Source organism: Toxotes jaculatrix, chromosome 11 (assembly GCF_017976425.1).
Source record: "Toxotes jaculatrix isolate fToxJac2 chromosome 11, fToxJac2.pri, whole genome shotgun sequence".
In the NCBI taxonomy this organism is placed as follows: Eukaryota; Metazoa; Chordata; class Actinopteri; family Toxotidae; genus Toxotes; species Toxotes jaculatrix.
Window position 1 is genome coordinate 15,219,465 of NC_054404.1, and position 19,912 is coordinate 15,239,376.

The following is a 19,912-nucleotide window of genomic DNA, read 5'->3' on the forward strand; positions in this document are numbered from 1 at the left end:
CTTATGTTATCATACCCCAATTCTTGAGGAAAAGTTACACAGTTCCTAAAGTTGTTAAGCGATCCTCTTTGCTGGGGGTGTGCAACCTCCTGCATCCCTCATGTTACAGACGGTGACGTGCCACGCTGATAGCCTTAATGAGCAGCGCCGAGTGCTCACAGCCATCCCATAATGAAATTTGCTCAAGGCGGAACAGACCGGAGAGGCTTGGCAGAACATTGAGGCATATGGCGGAAACAGACGTGATTTCCATGGCAGGTGGCTGGATGCTGCAGATAGGTAAAAGGCTCATTCACCCAGGGCTATGGCCCTGATGGAGAGTGCTAGTGAAGGACTCTCCAGAAAGCAACACACAAAACACGATCCTTTCATTTCACTGCTCTGCTCTCATGTTTCTGCCAGAGAGATGGGTAAATCTGTACGTTTGTCACTGAGACCAAGCATTTATGTGACATTAAAGCATTACAGCAGAACAGGGTGTATTATAGGTAATCATTTTCTATTTCACTTATATTCTGTGATGAATAAATATACCAAGCAGCATACTTGCAATGATACATGTGGACCACAATGACTGTGTTTTATGTAGAGCGGGGGAGTAACACGGTTTCAAAAAAAGGCACTAAAATGATTAACAATCTGCACCGTCCCCTGTCTCTCTTTGTCTCGTATGTATTTCTTAAAGAAGCACATGCTGGGACCCTTGTTAGGGCTGTTTCACCAGTCTCTGGAGCACACTTCAGAGGAACAGAAAAAGCAACCCTGTTCTTTTAATTAATTCGTAAATTTCCAGCCTTTTATTGCAGAAATGAGTCCTTCCCTCATGAGAGGCATCAGTAGAGACATGGGAACACACACACAAATCTGCAGATTTTTTTGTGCATTTTGTAGGATGTGTATTTTGCATACTGTATGCATGTCAGCTTTTGTATATTTATTTGTTACAGCAGAAGGAATAAAATGGAATTAGGCTATGTATGCACTGAATCATTCCTTTGTCTTTAAACTGCTGAAACAAGGAAATCCCATTAAGTCCATAGTCTCTTCCAGGATAACACATTATGAGTACAAAGCAGACAAGTAAACAGAAAATACACATGCGTAGACTGGAACTCACTCCTGTGACTTACACCAGATAACGGTTCTTGTCATGGATCAACCAAAGAGTTCTGAAGCCCACCAGCCTCCCACATCCCCATCCTACCTTCCTATTATGAATGTATGACATGCACAAAGTGTTTCCAATGGTTAAATGTTCAACATGAACCACAATATTAATAATACAAATCATGGAGATGATTGTAGGTCACATCCGCAGATAGAGTAATAAGAGTAATTTGACTTATGTAAACCAGTCTTTGTGGGGTCAAATAGCTAAACCAAAGTCTTGCCATGAAAGGATTTAACATTATCATTTTCATTACATAAGCAGTAAGAGGTTTTCTTCAGAAGCAATTTGACAACTCAGTGCAATGCATAAATATATTTCTTCACTGTGCCCCTCACTATTAAACACTTATATTAAATTAAGGAATTCTACAATTTGCTTCCATTGAGGTTTCAACTATTTATCTGATTGCCTGCTAGAAAATTCCTACTTGGTTCTTTAGGTTGCTCCAATATTGTAAAATCTTAAGTGAATTTTAACAAAAAGAGAGAATCTGGTGAATCCAACATGGAACACTCACATGAGAAAGAGAATTTTAGGACAGGAACACAAAAATGTACTTGCATGAGGCACATTGAGAGCAATAGAACATCAAGTAGAATTTCTGGGTAAAATTAGAATGGTTGGTTGGTTGTATGCATCAAAAGAAATATAAAGGATTAAAGTTCCTCTGGTAGGGTGCAAGGTCATCTCTGATCACACATGAGGATCTACAGAAACAACCATTAATAGTTCAATTCAGGCTTATCAGGGTCAGAAATGTGGTTCAGAGCCAGACACAGATAATGTTTGCAAAAATCAAATATGACATATGCTGTATATGGAAAAAAAATAGATGTTAAAAGTAGAGATACAAGAAAGACTTTCTTGAAAATAGGAAACAACCTGATAAAACTACAAACTTCCATCTACTTCAGCCCAGGGGAAAGAAGAAATTGGACTCTGAAACATCATATCTGTGTTGGATGAGTCACTCTGATGGATGTGAACCCCCACTGATCAATTCATAGGACTGACAGGATTGACAGCGACCAGAGAAAAGAGCTGTAACACAGTCAATACTTCTCAGGGTATTGCTGCACTCTGATGACTGCTCTCGCCAATCACATGCATTTATTCCTGTGGCATGGCCGTTTGCAGCTCCCGGTAGAATGCAAAACAGAACGTCTGTGCAGACGCAAGCTACAAAGCCGATCTATTTGTCACCACTTTGAAAGCTCAGGGGGCAAAACGCAGGATCATCTTTTTTCTATCCCTCTTTCTTTGCTGTTTTCACTCCTGATGGAGGCTGATCTTTATCAAGCTCCCGTAGCCTTGACTCCTGTCACTGTAACTGGCTACACTCTCCTTCATCACTCAGGCCTGTTGACAGCAGAGTGGCAGCTGGACAACCCATTATGAAATGACCTTGGTCTAGTGTCAGCAGGGCCATAGTGCTGCTGAAACAGTAACGCCCCAAAGTGAGTAATTTTCCCTTCATAGGTCAGCGTCTTTGCGAACAGACAATCTTCCCCTGTAGATAAAGGTGAGGAGGGGGTCTTGCCATTAGCAATTGCTAAGGTGACAGTAGGGAAGGAAGGGGTGACTATATAAGACAAGTGTCTGTGAGCAAACCTTGGTAAGGACAGCGGGGTCAATGAAATTAAAGCGATGGACTGATGTGATTAAGCAGACAGCAAAACTGAGGAATAGATTAACAATAGCGCACTTGCATCTTGCTTTGCATTCCCTTGCAGGGCCGTTTAATTAGTCTATATATTTATTTATCCTCTTCCCAGACTGGATTTCATTAAAGCCTCGAGAGTGCTACTTTGTTATTTTTTTATTTTTTTATTTTTTTATTTATTTTTGTTTGTTTGAAGCTGAGCCTTAAAACGGGACCATAGTTCCCTATCACCTGTTAAGTGAAAACACCATGCTGTAGCGCTTTATTTTTAGCACAACTTTAGTGAGGTGTCTTAGCATTTGAAGTGGTATGGTGTCAGTATGAATGCTCCTCTTCTGGTGTCAGGCATTCTGCTTTTACCGGTGTTTCATCTCCATTGCCGTGGAGTGTTTGGCTCAGTACAAACACTTGTGCCTCTGGTTCTCCACTGCTAAGGATACCTGAGTGTGATCTTACTCATAGCTGGGAGGCTCTCTGTAAGACACCAAGAGGAATTGTCTTTCCTTGCTGAAATATCCCTTAGTACAGTTCTGGCTTTGCAACAGGCAACTTGGGAGAGAAGATGTTAAATGCACACAACAGGAAAAATGTGTGTGCCACATACACCGAGGAAATTCCTTGGTGTATGTGGCAGCAAAGCCCATAACTTATCCGCAGGCTATTTTTGGGACAGTTGTTTCCTAGTTCAACAGGAAAATAAATAATTGGACGGCTGCTGGTTTATCAGCTACTTTGTTCGAATGCATTAGATATCAAAACCAAAGCAACCTGAAAATGTTCTAAATATAACAATGCGATTTGAAAACTGCCATCCTTTAGCCAATGAGAATAACAACCCACTCTGGTGTTGGTGACCTTGCCCAGCAGCTCAGCGAGGTGATGCTGGGATTCTGTCAGGCTTCTCTGTCCTGCAGCGATTTGTTCATTGGTGCACATTTCTAAACACGCAATGATGCTACTGAACGTGCTACGCTGTGCTCTTTCACCACAGGGGAGTTAACACATGGGCTATTGGCAAACCCCCGTTGAGTGACCACTAAAAATCTGACCAAAAAAAAAACACAATTCAAAAAACAAAAACAAAATAAAAAGCTGTGCATAACACCTAGGTGAGGGCTCTTTGTTCCCTTTTCTTGTCTGAGTAAGAAAGAGCGGAGGTGATGTGCTGGGAAGATTTGGTTTAGATTCAGGATACATTTATTTCAAGTTCACCTCACTGCACCTGAAAGAACTGGTCCTGACAGACAGGCCACTTCGCCAGTGTCAGAGTATAAAAGGCATGAATGAACAATCTGATCTCATTGTGTTGACTCTGGAACTGAAAGAACAAAAGTGTATATGTGTGCCACTGGAAGACATGATACTGGGAAGTTGCTACCCCAGAAACATCAAAGGAAAATACAGTTTCTTTCCATTTTAGTTTTTCAAGTTTGTCACCAAAACTGAAAATGTTTAAATGTCTGAAGATACTAATTACACCCTAGTTTTAATAATTAATTTGGTACCTTTGTTCATATAAGCTCAGATGGTTCCTGAAAGGCAAATATCATTTATTCTGGGGTAATAAATGCTTTTTCTTACATTCAGAATTTTTACAAACATTTAGGTTAACAGTTTCAGTGTTTGGACCTTTCTAGTAATGCTCTCATATTGTGGGAAATGAAGGGTTATGGCAATGGCCCAGATGATGATTATTTTCCAAATTATATGGTTTAATTATTTTTGGCAGCTCATAAAATACACCAGTAAGTGTTTTCTCCACAGCTGATTAAGCAATTTTACTTTTATTGAGGTCTGAGAGCCACAGACGTACGATGTAGCACAAAATCTTTGGTAGAAAACTTCTGGCAGAGCAAACACATTTGAGTTTGTTTTTTTTTTTTTAAACTGCTGCTCTCTCTGCTGATGGTGGTGAACATTTGACAATGAAATCTCCTTGAATCGCTCTGCTCGGTTCTCTCCCTCTCTGTCTCTGTGTCTTTCTCTTTCTGTCTGTCTCACAGAACTAAGCCTTATTGGCTTTGTTTTTTCATTTCACATAACATAAAAATAATAAAGGCGTACTCTGCTGGAGGTTAAGACCTATGTAATAATTCCATAACAGGAATGTACACTCATGCACATCCTTTGTATGTTGTGTTACCATAAATGAGCTTTCCAAAGTGTTAAAACACTAGATTAATTAAATTAAGCAAAAACAATTAGTTTAAATATTCAAATGGTAGGTATTAGCAGCGTAATTCTTTGCTCGTGAGTTATACAGTCTACCCAAGGATATACTGAAGCTGTGTAGTAAAATACTTAAGTTGATGTATGCATTGTCTGGGCAACGGTGGCTGAGCACTGAGGATAAGGATAAGAAAGTGTCTTTGCTGATGTGCCTAGGTGTCTGCTCACTATCAAGGATTCATGCTGTGTCAGACAGAGAGTGGATCTCAGTGCTGAGAGCTGGGAAGACAAGAGCAGCTCTGCACAGAAATCATCCTGAGACACACTGGCTATGTAATTAGCACATGAATTATTTCTGTGCAATGACATGCCTCAGCGCCTCTTGACTTTGCTCTTGTCTGAGGAATGTCTCCGTGTATATGGCCCAAATTAGACATCTGCCAAATGCCAGTCCTTTACAGTCAGACACTGCTTTCTCTGCTCCAGTAATCAAAAGTGGACAGTAACCTCCGCAGCTCTCTCACAGTGTGCACTTTAGATCTGTGTTGGCAACCTTGACAAGGTTACGTCCAAATTGAGCAGCTTGTTAAGATGCGTACGGCAAAGATTTATTGCTACCAGCTCATTTCATATACGGCCCATTCTGTCAGAAAGCTACTATCAAATATTACTACACACCTGTTCATGCACTTCATTTCCTTTGTTAGTAAATCAATCATCATTATAAATTAGTAGGGGTAGGTTCATTACATTTCCAATAGGAGAAAAACTATGTATAAGTAGTAACTATATATTCATATCAAAATGCTTCTATTTTAATGAGGATATTGATCCCTCCCCCTCCCCTCAGGCTTACATTATTATCTTCTGGATTTACTCTGCTGAAATGGATTGGGCTTTACAGATTAGTATTCAGCACATTACTCGCCCTCTTCACTGTAATGCTGTTGTGATTCTGTAATGGGCTGAGAGCAGATGAGAGCCTTGCAGCTGAAAGTGTGCTGTTTAGTATGTGTATTCATACAGTGTTTGTTTGCCAAAGTGCATGGGTATTCACATGCATATTTGCCTGTCTGTGAGTGTTTGTGTTTCTAGTTTTTTTTCTTATTTTGATGTCCTGCTCGATTTAGTTGCCTCTTTTTGGATCTTGCTATTTCTAAACTTGAAGAACTGGAGAGGCTTGGAGACTTTTACCACTTCGGATCAAAAGAGGCTTCCATATATTGTCAAGAGATTGACTACCTTGTCTCTTGCCAGTGCCATTAAGTCCTCAAGATGCTGCTTTTGGGGGAGTTATTTGTTAAACCCACTCCACAGAAATGTTCTTGTTGGTGGGGGAGTGCACCAAAAGATCTAGTTTAATGGCCCAGCTGCCAACTATAAATGTCTGCCACTTTTTATGCCAGACATATATTTGCTCTCAAGTATCTCCTGTAGTTTCAAACACGAATCTTTCTCCACTTTTCTTGGAAACTCCACTGATCATCAGAGAATCTAAAGCCGAGACACTCACACGCATCGCCATTTATTCTATTTTGGTGCAAATCTGTGATTGTGATATTGTGATTCATGAGGACACAGCTTGTTCCGCATAATTGTGCTTTCAGTGCTATCAAGTTTACTAAAAGCATTATGGAAGAGAAAATGAGACATTATTAGAGAGTGGTTAGTTTGAATAAAATAAAATATCTTCTCTGACATGTGGCTGGTGAGTTTGCACCTAATACCTTAATCTGAAAGCTGTGTGATGTGGACATTGAGTCAGATTTTTCATCCAGTTTGTGTGTCAGAGCTATTTGGGAGAAGAAATTCTTCGGCACGTTTGTCTGTGCCTGCATTGGTTCCATTGTTTGTTGAATGTTTGTTTTTATGCATGAATGAATGTGCGCACAGGTGTGTGCATCATCAACGATGCGATGCCATTTACAGCTGTGGATGAGGTGGTTTCATGTCCTCGTGGGGGCCGATCCCAGAGGAGGGGTGTCTATGCACCTGATTGAGACACTGCCAATTAGAGTGAACAGACATGGGCTGTGTGTGTGATCTGGCTGACGCACGCTGAAATAACTGCTGGAGTCTCTGTCATTTTATTTTTTATTTATTTTTATTAGATTTTATTAGCTGGTTTCCGCCTCTCTTAAAAATCACTGACCCCCAAATTTCTATTTTCTATTTTAGGAAATTATAGTATACATCAGCTTGAAGTCATATCCCCTTTCACATGCTATACACATCACACTATCATACTTTAATGCAGGGGGATGCTGATAAAGATAGTGGCTATAAATAACAGGATGTAGCTTTGACCTTCATTCTAGCTTCATGCCAGTGGTTGCTGTAAACACATCTCTGTTTTCTGTAAGGAATAGTTTATCAAGACAATGTTTAGACTTTTGACTCTTTGACTTTGCTTAGCTTCACTCCATGGTACATTTTATGCAGCCGTTTATTCATCTTTATAAATATAAATTGATACATTTGCATAATCCAAAGGTTAGGTTAATTCAAGAAAGGTTACAAATATGTTCCTTTGTATTATTGGGCCATATGCATACATTATCCAATCACTGTTATGATTGTCATTAGTATACGGTATGTTTGCCCATGTATGTAGTATCCAACATATTGATAGTGAGCATACAAGGTGGACCACTGAGCAATAAGAAAATGGTCTAATGAGGCACCTTTCACCCTTGTTACTGTATTTGAATGAATGAGAAAGTAAAGTAATGAGTATCTGGAATCCCTGTCTCCAGCTGTTAAACACTGTACTATCTGTGATTCTGTTGGCAGCAGCTGTGTGGAAATAATTTGATCTGGCGATTGCATGAGTGTGTAAAAGAACATGTAGCTAATTTACAAGACCAAACACACCGTGTGGTGCAAACAGTTTTGTGTTATGGTGTTCCCATATTCCAAGATGACAATGGTTGCACATGACATATGGTAATAATAAATAAGGTAATAAGGCAATAAGGTAAACTTCCACACCCTTTGTTAATTAAATTAAATAACAAAAAACAAAAGATATGGTTCAGGATGTAGCATGGCAGAAATCCTGTGAGGATTTAAGGTGTTGTGAAGGGAAAAAAAATACAATAGTACCACTCTCACATATTTTCAGGCAATTCCATTATTTTTTGTCAACCTTGCTGATGTGATGTTACACAATTAAATCTACTACATTTCAACTATGTTTATTAATAAAACATATTCAAAATATCAAACACACATAACAGACCAAAAAGAAAACTTTAGGAATATACAGTATGGTTTCGTTGGTCTTCATTTCACAAGTTCACAGACGAAGTCAAGCAAGGAAAATCGAATGTTCGAGCATACGCACAAGCACGAAGAACGCAAAGCTGACTGCAGTTCACTTAACGGCCACCAGTGTGAATGATAATGAAAGGTGCCACTGATAACCAGGGTTTTCTGAATGCTAACATATAGTACCTTTAAAAGGCAATGGATTATTGACAGGATGGCTAAAAGATCCATAAATATGAGGAACATAAAAGACATTCCATTCAGAGAAGGGGAAAGAAAGAAAATATTTGAAAAATTGGGATGAGGATAGTAAGAGCATTGAAATAGAGAGGAGTTAGTTCTGATTCAGATTATAGTTTGATCACTCTGGTATAAATAAAGTAAATTCTCAAATATATGCACATTGTAATGTAACTGAAAACACTGAAAACGTAAGAAAGCATTGTGTCACATATAATGAAGAAAGAGAAAGTTTGCATCAATGGCTGAGAGAAGCCAGGCAGGGATGGAATTTGAAAGGGATCCCAGGTGTAAATGGAGAAAAGGTGTGGTAAACTCAAAATAGAAGTCAATATAATTAGTCAATAGAACTAGATCCTTTTCTATATACTCCAGTATAGTAGGTGGCTGTATGCCCCTAACAGAGTCAAAAAAATGCAAAGAAGATGTGGTAGTAGTAGAAGAAGAAGAAGCAGGAGGAGGAGGCTTCTAGCTCTCATGTTAACAAGTTTGCATTCCTGGCCACCAGGGGAAGTCTTTTCTCAGGCTTGCACCTGTGCTTCCTGTATTTCTAGAGGAAAAGCAAGAATTCAAAGGTTGTAAGGAAGCTAATGTTTAGACCATGCTGCCTCCACAGCAGTTTGCTGAGAAAGGGGACTTCATTAGTTCACCAGGGACCTACCTAATTCTGTTCATGCATAATCTGTAAGTATGTTTAAACATGTTTCTGTTTTGACGGTTTGTTTGTTGTATTGGGAGATCGTTCATAATTTATTTGTGTTGTAGCCCTGTGGCTGTATTTGTGTTCAGTGGTTGAATTTAAAGAATCAGTTCAAATACAGAGGGCTTTGAGCTTTGTCTAGATATGGAAGGAAACTCAAAAGGTATGACAGAAAGTTTCAAGGAAGCAAAAAGAAAAGTAATGTGCAACAATTCTGACAACTGATAAACTGTTGAAAATGTTTTATGCACAATTGCCAAACATTTACAGTTTCTTAAATGTGGAGATTATTAGCATTGTAAATTGAATATAGTTACTTTAGTGCCATTATGCAGATAAAATGTGATGTTAAGTACAATGAAATTGGGCCCTGGGAACATATGCTGGACATTTTGTAGACTAAATAATTAATCAAAAATAAATAAAACAAATACCAGTTAACCAAAAGGTTAACAGATGCTGAAAATAGTGATTAGTTTTAGCTGTAGAAAAAATACATTCGACAATCAGCTGTCTGCTAAATGAAAGATTGAAAAAAAAAAACAAAACTGATGTATTGGCTTAATCATATTGATCATCCACTTAATTATGATTCATTTGAACAAAATATCATATAAAAATGTCTCAGCTAAAACTACATAACCAAGCAAAAACCAAAACAGTTCACCAATACATGCGATCTGCATACCTGCAGATAAACAGCTTCAATAACTATCAGTTTGCAGAATATGAGCCACACATCTAATAAGTGTCTAATTGATGCCTGTTTCCCACTTTAATGACGAGCTGAAAGGCAAAGCCAATTATGAGTATATTTGCTGTGGATGAACTGTTTCTGCGGACTGACATGGGGGGAGGGGACTCTCTCTGAGCACAGCACGCCATCCTTCATACTGTGAATCTAAACGACACTGTACATTGAGCTAGCGCAGTATGGTGTCTGACAGAACTTAGCTTGTGTAAGCTCACACACATCCACACGTGCTGTCTCCTTCAGTTTAATGCCTGGATACATTTAACTGAGCTAATTGAGGCTTTCTCTCCCATTACTGCTGTTCTGTCAACACAATCAGCAACAAAAAGCTTCAAAGAGATTTGTTATTGCAGACTTAAAAAAAAAAAATACAATAATGACAAAAACAACAAGAAACGATATGAAATAGAAGTGAAAGTGAAGTGGGAATGCATACCTTACAAACAAAGCAGTTTGAGACATTTTATATGAAGTCTTTTGAATGGCGTGATAATCATGTAATAAAATGTGTTCTCAGAGAATACAGCACTTCAGAAACTCTTCGCTCTGTCATAACGTAAGAGGCTTAGGCCGGCTTCATGACGCTAACTTCCTATCATTTTAATAGGCTGCCAGACACTAACTTCTGTATCATTCTAATAGGCCACCAGTCAAACAAGGAAAAAGAGAGTGAATGAGAACAGAGCAAAATCCAGTGTCAGTCACTGAGCCGTGCAACCGACGATTAAACAACTTCGGTCTCCAGATTGCATGGCTTTAGCGTCCAGTTTTATTTATGGCACATCCAGCCCTTAAAAATCCACAGGTGGCACAGGTGGAAGTGCATTTTACTTTTCCAGGACTGTGAACTTGCTCTGAACCTTAGAAAACTGAGCATGGCACAACAAGCTCTTTTTTACTTCAGCTTGTTACTGAGAGCTGAAGGAGGGTATTTCTAGTGGGGTGAGGAAGGTGGGCGTTAGTGAGATCTCTGACAGGGAAACGGTGATGTATAGAGTTGCGTGCTGTAGTCACAGTTAATGCTGGGGACTGAAACGAACAGGACAAAACCATTAGACATGGGAAACATAATTACTGTGTTTGTTTTAGCGATGCCTTTAATACCCTCAACTCCAGGTCCATAGCCACAAGCCCTACGCATGTATAAAAAAATATATATGAATATTCTTTTGTATTTGAACTGATAAATAATGGTGCATTTCTGTCATTTTTCATCCTTTTTCACCTTTTTCTTGGCATTTTTGACAAATTTATTACTTACATCATAGGTCAAAAATGTCACAGATTGGAATAATGGCAATTAAAATCAAAGCTTCCCCTGTCATTCATTTTATAAGTAATTTTTCTCATATCCTGCCAAGTCAGTTTCAGACTGTTGTGTCATGATTTGATGCTGACAGGCAGTGTGCTCCCCTGGGTGCAAGCTAATTTAAAAAGCAGCCATAGAGTAGCAGATGCCAGATTAGTGTCAGGGAAAAGTGACTGATGAGGAGCCTCCTGGTTGCTCGGTCACATGCTGGCACTGTTGTACATATGACGTGCTCCCGCTTGTAGCCCCTTGGTGCTACATAATAAATGAGTGAGTCAGTTTTACACACTCAGCTTCTATTAACTGAGGGTTAAATGACACTGTGGAGGCATTTATGCTGCCTCTTCTGTTTTGGCAGCGAGGTATACCTTGCTTTGCGTTGTATCAACATTCAGCACCATACCTCTTTGACTCTGTGACACTAATTTAATTTGAGTGGCGAATAATTGTATTACTTCCATCAATATGGGTAGTTTGTTCTGCACCACAGCCACAAATGTAATGTGACCATAGAGAATGAGGTCCCTGAATGGCACTAACAATTACATGCTATTGATTAACAATTATTTATATTACAGAGGACAATGCTAAATTTCAGAAAAGATTATGGGAAAATCAGACTGGAAAAGCACAGTTATATTTGCCACATTTGTTGTGAATCTAACAAAAGAAAAGACACATGCTCCTTCAAATATGTGCTGCTAATGGTAGATTTTACATCTTGTGAAGATCTTGGTGTGAAGTGGATGTGAGTGAAGACACCGATATTCTGTTTTTTGTTCAAAAGAGGGTTTGAATGACACAGAACAACAGACTGTGATAAGTTATTACCTGTGTGTCTATTTATGGCCTTTCCCTAGGAGTTACACTTTCACTCTGTTCATGTCTTTTTCTGTGCTCTGTTCTCTGAGGAAGAAAAAAGACTAAAGGAGCTGGCTCTTATCCATGTTCTCATTCAGTGTCATGACTCAAGGGCATTAAGGTGCTGGTAGCTTGCTGAAGTTTGATTGACTGAAGACTGTAGGACAGCCCAGAGAGACAACTGGGACACGCCCAAATACCCATGAGAACACAAAGACAAAAATGTCATCTTCTTCAAGTTCAAGCAGTTTTTGTTTTTTTCTTTTTCTGCAGGAAAGTGACACGTCTGAGTGACATGTCGGCTGCTAAATATTAACACTGCATGTTGCCGTGTCTGCTGTGATCCTATGTTTGAAAGAGGTGAACACACAGGCATACATACTGCTCACTAGTTGCGTCAGCATGGGCTACCTGTCGGTACCCAGAAATTATACACTGAACACACAAAATATTCAGAGCACTCTTTGCATATAGTAGTCTAATGAGGTGAATTCAGGTGGAAGTCATTCTCCCTTTTAAGCATATGTTAGGGGGATAATTGTCAAAAATGTTCAATTTTACTTGCAGAATGTGCTTACTTCTCAAGAGGGCTGGGTATGCTTGATTTAGTAGTCTGTATTTTACACGATCCTGCTTTAAAATACAGCATGTGTGCGTTGAGCTACACACCATGATGCAAAGCAGCCAAGCTGTCTGCATTTGTAATACCTATGTCTGTTTTGTGATGTGGGGGCGCTGCCAGTCACTGTCACATGTAATTCTAGTAGAAAAAAATGTAAATGTTTTACGGTTAATGTGACATTAAAGCTGAAGCATTAGTGGGTTTTTTTGGATATTTTTTAAAATATATTATTTCATACCTCCTCACTTTGCAGATTTAAGCTCAGAGAAGATCAAATATTTAGCAAGAGATACAGAAGCTTTTCTTCCTGAAGGCACCAGTGAATACTGGACTTGAATGTTAAAGGTGGTGTGAAAGAGGACTCCAAAGTTTAACCCATAGTTCTCTAAATCTCCCTGACGATTAAAGATTAGGGATTGTTGTATGCTTAAATGTTGGCGATTAAAAACTGCACAGTAGATAATAAATAACATAAAGACATCTTGTCGTAAATTCTTCACAAAGTGTGTCTGCCCCCTAGTGGCCACAAAAACATTCAACTGCAGCTTTTTGGATTTAGACATAAAAAAAAAAAAAAAAAAAAAAAAAAGGCAGTGACTATACATGCAGGGTGTTTGTCTCCACATCACCTTTTCCAAAAAGGAGGAATATGATTTGCATAGTAGAGTGACTTATTATCCAAATATGGAAAGACAGTTAAAAGGAGCCAGCTGTGTGCTTGTGAGCTGACTGCCATTAGTGGGCAGATGGAAGCTTGAGTGCTAGCTTGATCTGACACTTGACTTGGCTGAGAGCTTCGTGATGAAATGCCTCCAAAAGCTAAATGTCTAAAGCTTGACAAGTCAGACTTTGCCAGAGTCAATATTGTGAAAATTGTCTCTTGTTAGTTAGACAGTAATTAGAACAATCATCTCACGTTTGTCCCCTTTGGTTCTGTTAGGTGGTCAAAATGAGATGAGGCATAACATTAAATGAGCTGATTGATTTTTGGATTTAACACATTTTCTTTAAAAAAAAAAAAAAAAAATACGGCAGCTATAAGCACATACTGCTGCTCAAATTATTATGCTCCATTTAGACCTTCTTATTTTTTGAGTGAACCAGAATGTACATATGATTCTTTAAGGAGATGTATGCCCACGGTCCTGAAACTGCCTCTGGGCTTTGCCCCAAGTGTTGTAAATTCCTAACAACGCCCCTGTTGTACACACACAATTCATTCTCCATTGGTTAGGGGAATTAACTGTGAAGTGCAGGCATGGGGATGTGTGAAGAGAAAGATGAGAATGACCCTAAAGTATTGGCTCTATTTGTTATGTGGCCACTGAGCTCATGGAGTGGGGATGGGTGGGTTTAGTGAAGAGGGCAGAGGTCTCTCATTTTCACTGATAGAGGGCTCAGACATTGAGGGAAAGACCAAAGCGTGGTGAAATCCAGTCAACTTCAATTACAGCCCCTTGTAGTTTTCCCAGAGGTGCACTATAGTGCCTTTAAGGGGGAATCAATGAGGTGACAAATTGTTGTGGACAGCAACCCCTTTTATTTGTTACGTTGTTGTATCCATGCCTGGATGCTACTCTAAGTGTGTGTGTGTGTGTTTGGGTGTGTGTCTGGCAAGTATATAGAAATGCACAGCGCTTCCCATTCATGATAATTGAATGCTTTGGTCCATTTGTGTTTTGGTGGTTTATTTTCTGCTGGTGGCTTTAATGGCTTGTTATCCGTCTAAACCTGTTTTTAAACGCTTTCTAATGAGTGTTCACATGCATCACCCCCTGACGCTCGGTGCTGCTTTGTTTTTATCTCACAATAACAGTGTTAAGGTTTTTCTCAAGGTTATTGTTGCTTTGTCAAGCCCCTGTCAAAATCTGCAGATGTCTGATGGCTGATGAGCGCTGACTTGCTCGAGTATGTTGAGAAACATATGTAGCAGAATTAAATGATGTGTTATTAACGGTGGAGTCCTTATGAAGCTGTCACCGACATGCTTTCTGCATGAATAGCTGTATTCTGAGAGATTGTTTGTCAGGAAACTGGATAAATACCATTGTTGGAAGTATGGGGGAGCTGGGCAATACAACTTTAGGTTTCAGAGGTCTCAGAAAATTGATTTGTAGAAATATAAAGATGTTGATTATTGATTCTTTTATGTACTATAAAAACAAATTAACTTAAACTGCAGCCCACATCTTTACTTAGTCACAGGAGTCACTGTTTAAATGTGGTCAGTACTTGGACATGTAACCTAGATGTGTGTCTATTATTGGAATTTCTTTAGTGAGGTCAGTTAATTCTGCCGGTTCTTATTACTTGTGGTTTTCCAGAGAAAGCCAAAGTTAGTATATATATCAATCCAGCAAGTAATGAACCTAATGGACAGCTGACTCCTGTGGTCCATTTTATCAGTGTAAATGAAAGATATCTCAGTCATTGTTTGTGTAGCCTGTGGTCTGTGTTAGTTGAGAGGCTTTGTATTGTTTGTAATTGCCCAGTGGTCACCTTTGTAAGTGTGCGTGCTCCATGTATCCGTCTGTGTAGCTGTCTGAGGACCATGTGCAGACTTTAAATTATCTGATGACAATAATACATGTCACATAATTGATGTAAACATGCTGGTGCGTTCATATCATATTGCTTTACAAATGTGGGTCTATTTTCAGTGTTTTGTGTGCGAATGTGGTGTTGGATCCAATGAGCTGACATCAAGTTAGTATTCTAAAATTTTTCTCATGAGATTTCTGTATGTGTCTGTCTATAATTGCCATTTGGGGCAGCTGTTGTCTACAACTGCACGTTGAAATAGCAGTGAGAAGTTGTAGTCCCCTAGCCTTGATCACAGAGACACAATAGTGTCAGATAAAAGAAACAGTACATGTCACAAATTACACATAGAAAAAGCAGAGCAGTAATTCATTTGTACGACAAATACATTCAACATGTACAAGGTAGACCTCTACTTAATATGACATGTGAAGTGTATGTTTAGTTACTCTACACATGTATTAAAAGTCGACATATAATAGGCAGAACCTAATGCAGTGCTAAGCTCTACACACCTGTGTTCTCTGGCTAAGGTAGGTACTAGCTGGCTACTGAAAGCTAGTAAGTATCTCTAAATGTGCCTTCCATCACATTTCAGCTCGACACTTCTCTCCAATTTCAGTGTGTTTATTATTAATCCAACATTTTCAGACATTCTTTCTCATTTTTTTTTCTGACAGCTTCCCAACAGGCACCCAAGAGCCCGTGATATTAATGCAACACATTTCTCTTTCTTTGTCTCCGCAGGAAAAGAGGAGTATGTCGCAACCTTCAAAGGATCTGAGTTCTTCTGCTACGACTTGTCCTTGAACCCGATTCAAAGCAGCAGTGATGAAATCACATTGTCATTCAAAACTCTACAGAGGAATGGACTGATGCTGCACACGGGCAAATCAGCTGATTACGTCAACCTGGCACTGAAAAATGGGGCTGTCTCACTCGTCATTAATTTGGGGTCTGGAGCCTTTGAAGCTCTTGTGGAGCCAGTCAATGGGAAATTTAATGACAATGATTGGCATGATGTCAAAGTAACAAGGAATCTACGTCAGGTAACAGTACAGAGGATGATGCAGAGACTCAGTAAATGAATCAAAACAAATGCACTTAAATCATTACCATCATACAATATATTATTTTTCTTTCCAGACATTGTAATTGGATTTCTAAATTGAATCATGGTGGTTTATGGTGGAGATAAAACAGAACCACAAGTGAGCAGGGATATCTAGATGTGAATCAAGACCTCTATTAAGTTACAGTTTGAAGGAGAAAAGAGAGACAGAGCTTTTAAAACAGAATTCAAAGCATTCAGCCTCATTCAGACGTTTGGCAACAAAGGCAAACTATGACATTTATTTACTGTTAAAGTGTTCTGTTTTTTTAATAAGTTTATATGCTATTTTTTCCTATGACTTAGTAGTAAGAGACACTACAATTTTCAGAGTTTTCAGTATCCATGTGCACTTGAAATATAACTAAATTTAAATGTCAGTGCACTGGGAATAGCACGTATCAACATTTATTTAAAAAAAAAAAGTAGTTTGTTTTTCTGTCATAAAAGCATTTGACCACATTTAATCTCAGATTTGATGTTCCTGTAGAGATGTTAGTGCAGCATTCATTTCTGTTAAAGATGACATCTTTGTAGAGATATAAAAACATATATTTACACATTAGACTTAATAAGAAGTCCACTTTCTATACAAAGTATAAAGATAAAGCAAGGTTATATTGTTATATAGGTTTACGCTTTGAAATCAAAGTCCTATGAGCAAAGGTAAATCCCTCCAACTGAATCTATAGGCTCTGATGGGCTCTTCTACGTCGCATTGAGGACTCACCTCTGCATTAATAACTCTTAAGAGACTATGTAGTGACAGTGTGAAAGGCTCAGGCAGCATAAGATTTCTAACTTCTTTAGAAATCCCATTCAGCAACTTGTGCCACTCACATTACTTAAAATCAGAGGATAGTCCATTCTAGCCATCCTACTGACTCTGCTGTCCACCTCTGGCAATGCTGCTAATAAGTGGGGGAGTGGACAGGGTAGCAACAGCATTGGCTGTTCCCTGATTCTCACCAAGAGCAGATGAATCAGGTGCGATGAAGGAAAGGTGTAAAGCAGAGCCTTTGGCCATGTCCAAGCGCATCCACCTGCAAGAACAGATCATCCTGGCAAAGAGTGATGTTACAGAGACCAGTGAGTGTTTGTTGCATTGCAAACAGATTAACTACTGTTCATTTGTACCAGGCCAACATATACTTAATGATGTCAGGATGCAGCTGCTGCTCTGTGGGTGGCAGAAAACCCTTGGACATTACAACAGTTCTAGTCTGTTGAACCCCTGACCGATCTGAAGATAACAAAGGTTTGCTGGAGTGCAGACCAACATGTTCTCAGTGGCTTTACAACACTAACAACAAAGTCAACTGATGTAAGTCAACACTGAGGCAGTTGTTGGTTGGAATTTCACATCCCTGTTGGCTAAACGCTAACAGGATCCTGATCACTGCTTCCATTGACAGCAGGTTGATGCGTTATGACTCACTCTGTCCAGGGAGTCTTATTAAAGCAGGACATGGGGTTTGCTCCAATACTCAAGGGCCTCAGTGGCCACAGGTGGAAGACTGAGATGATCTGGCATTTGGGATCTGGTCCCAGGTGCACAAAGCGCTGCTACAGGTGTCTTGTGAAGAAAACCCAAAGGAGCCAATATGCTGAACACTGCCATAAGGCCCAGTCGCTACATAACAGCTAAGCCAGTGACCTGTGGTCCTGTAAAATCTAGTGTATCATTTCTAGAATATGTTCAGAGATTTCTCTAGGTCCAGAGAGGTAATTTCTGAAGGCTATCTAGGTGAAAGAAAGTCCCCTGATAATGACTTAAGTAGATATTTGTAGGAAACCTATAGCAGAGAAAACTGGAGCAACTGGATCTTTCAAGGAAACATATCAACATGAAAATATTGTACAAATTTTTGAGGTTGACTGCAGTAAACCAATCATCTAGGTGTACCCACTAAAACTGCAAAAATGTGCATGATGCATTAATTTAGTCAGTGTAAATCCAAGAGGGGTCTCATATCCATGGTCTCCTTGGGGACCAGGAAGTAGCCAAAAAAAAAGACTGCTTTGTTTGTCTTCCTGGGACCTCTGAGACTGCTAGTTTAAGTTTCATTCACATAGATCCCATTAGAGTGTTGTGTTAAATAGAATGGCACAGATTTTTGTCCAGTGTACCCAAAAGTGTCAAACTGATTATTTTGGCCTACAAGGTACTTGTTGAGGTCTCTAAGGACAGTAAGACCAGGCTTTACAAACCCATCATTAGGACAGGATTTCTAGATTTGTTCCTGCTCATTTGGTGGGAAACATTTGTCTTCACCTCACTACCAAAGCTGCTTCTTTTGCATAATCAGAAAATTGATTATTGGCAAACCTAAGGATCTGGCCAGCTTGAACATTCACTGCATTCAAATTGTGAAAAGAAACCAAAGCATATTGAGTGCATGCTCTGTGGGGGAATCAAAATTGCCATCCTCCTCATCCTGTGTCAGGGTCTTCTTTGCTTTGTCTCATTGCAGTAAAGTGATCCTAAAGTTCATCAATAAGACCAAAAGGAGGTACAGTATTGTATGAACGCCGGAAAGTCTGATACACTGGATTGGTCTCAAGCCTAAAACCAAGTACAAAAGAAGGCAAATACTAATACCAATAAAAGAAAGAAAGCTTTAAAATGGTCTTGAACTTGGGACTGTCAAAGAGGGTCAACTGATGTGCTTTAGGCATTCTTTCTTATGAACCATTTGATGTCTGTCAATCATAACCTTTTGTCAGGACTTGGGTAAGGGAGTTTCTTCTGCTACTCAGTGGTCTGGTCACATATACATGGTACATGGTGCAAAAAACACCATGAGGAACTTAGAGAGTCACTGGTTGAGCTCTGGTACCTCTTGTGGGGCATTCTTGTTATTTCCTTGGTCTGCTTTTTTCTTGTTAAACTTATTTTGCCCTTTTTTCCTCTACGTTACTAACATGCTTTGGAAACAAACTAACATCATTCATGGAATGTGCCATTCTACTAACCAGTATGGTTTTTGCCGTTTAACAATGTACTAACAATATTGACCATCATATATTATTTGAGTAACAATCGTTATTCTGTTCACAGTTTTTAATTTCCTTTCTCCCCCCTTTTCCACAAAGCACTCAGGCATTGGACACGCTATGGTAAACAAACTACATTGTTCGGTAGATATCATTCTAATTGTTTCTTAGTTTGGGTTTGCCGTGTGTTTCTTTTCTTTCTTTTTTTACTGTAGACGTCATTTACAAAAAAAGGGAAATTGCGGTTGGTACTCTTCTGCTTACTTTTTGAATCCTTTTTAATTTCTTGGTTCATTCATTGGTTTCACCCTCTTTATTTCACTTGTTTCCTGTCCAATTCTGTTTGATCCACCTTTTTAGGAGCATCATTTCGAGCCTTTTGCATCAAGCTGTGGTTAATAATGAGGACCCTCTCCTGTCTGGCTGGCCTGATGCTCTTTGGCTCAGCCAGTTGTATCCCCATCCACTTTGCATGGCATGCACTTTGACTATGTGTTGCAGATG

General features: G+C 39.2%; 1 protein-coding gene across 3 annotated transcripts in view; it reads left to right on the forward strand.

The window, feature by feature from the left end:
• LOC121189347 (neurexin-1a) overlaps positions 1-19,912 on the forward strand; it is a 233,719-nt gene that overhangs the window by 61,169 nt on the left and 152,638 nt on the right. For 2 of the 3 annotated variants that reach the window (XM_041049375.1, XM_041049376.1), the window contains exons 6-7: positions 16,048-16,349; positions 19,508-19,531. In XM_041049375.1, the coding sequence (XP_040905309.1) occupies positions 16,048-16,349; positions 19,508-19,531 (326 nt within the window). Of the gene's footprint in view, positions 1-16,047; positions 16,350-19,507; positions 19,553-19,912 lie in introns of all 3 variants that reach the window. The other variant, XM_041049374.1, reaches the window with a different exon arrangement.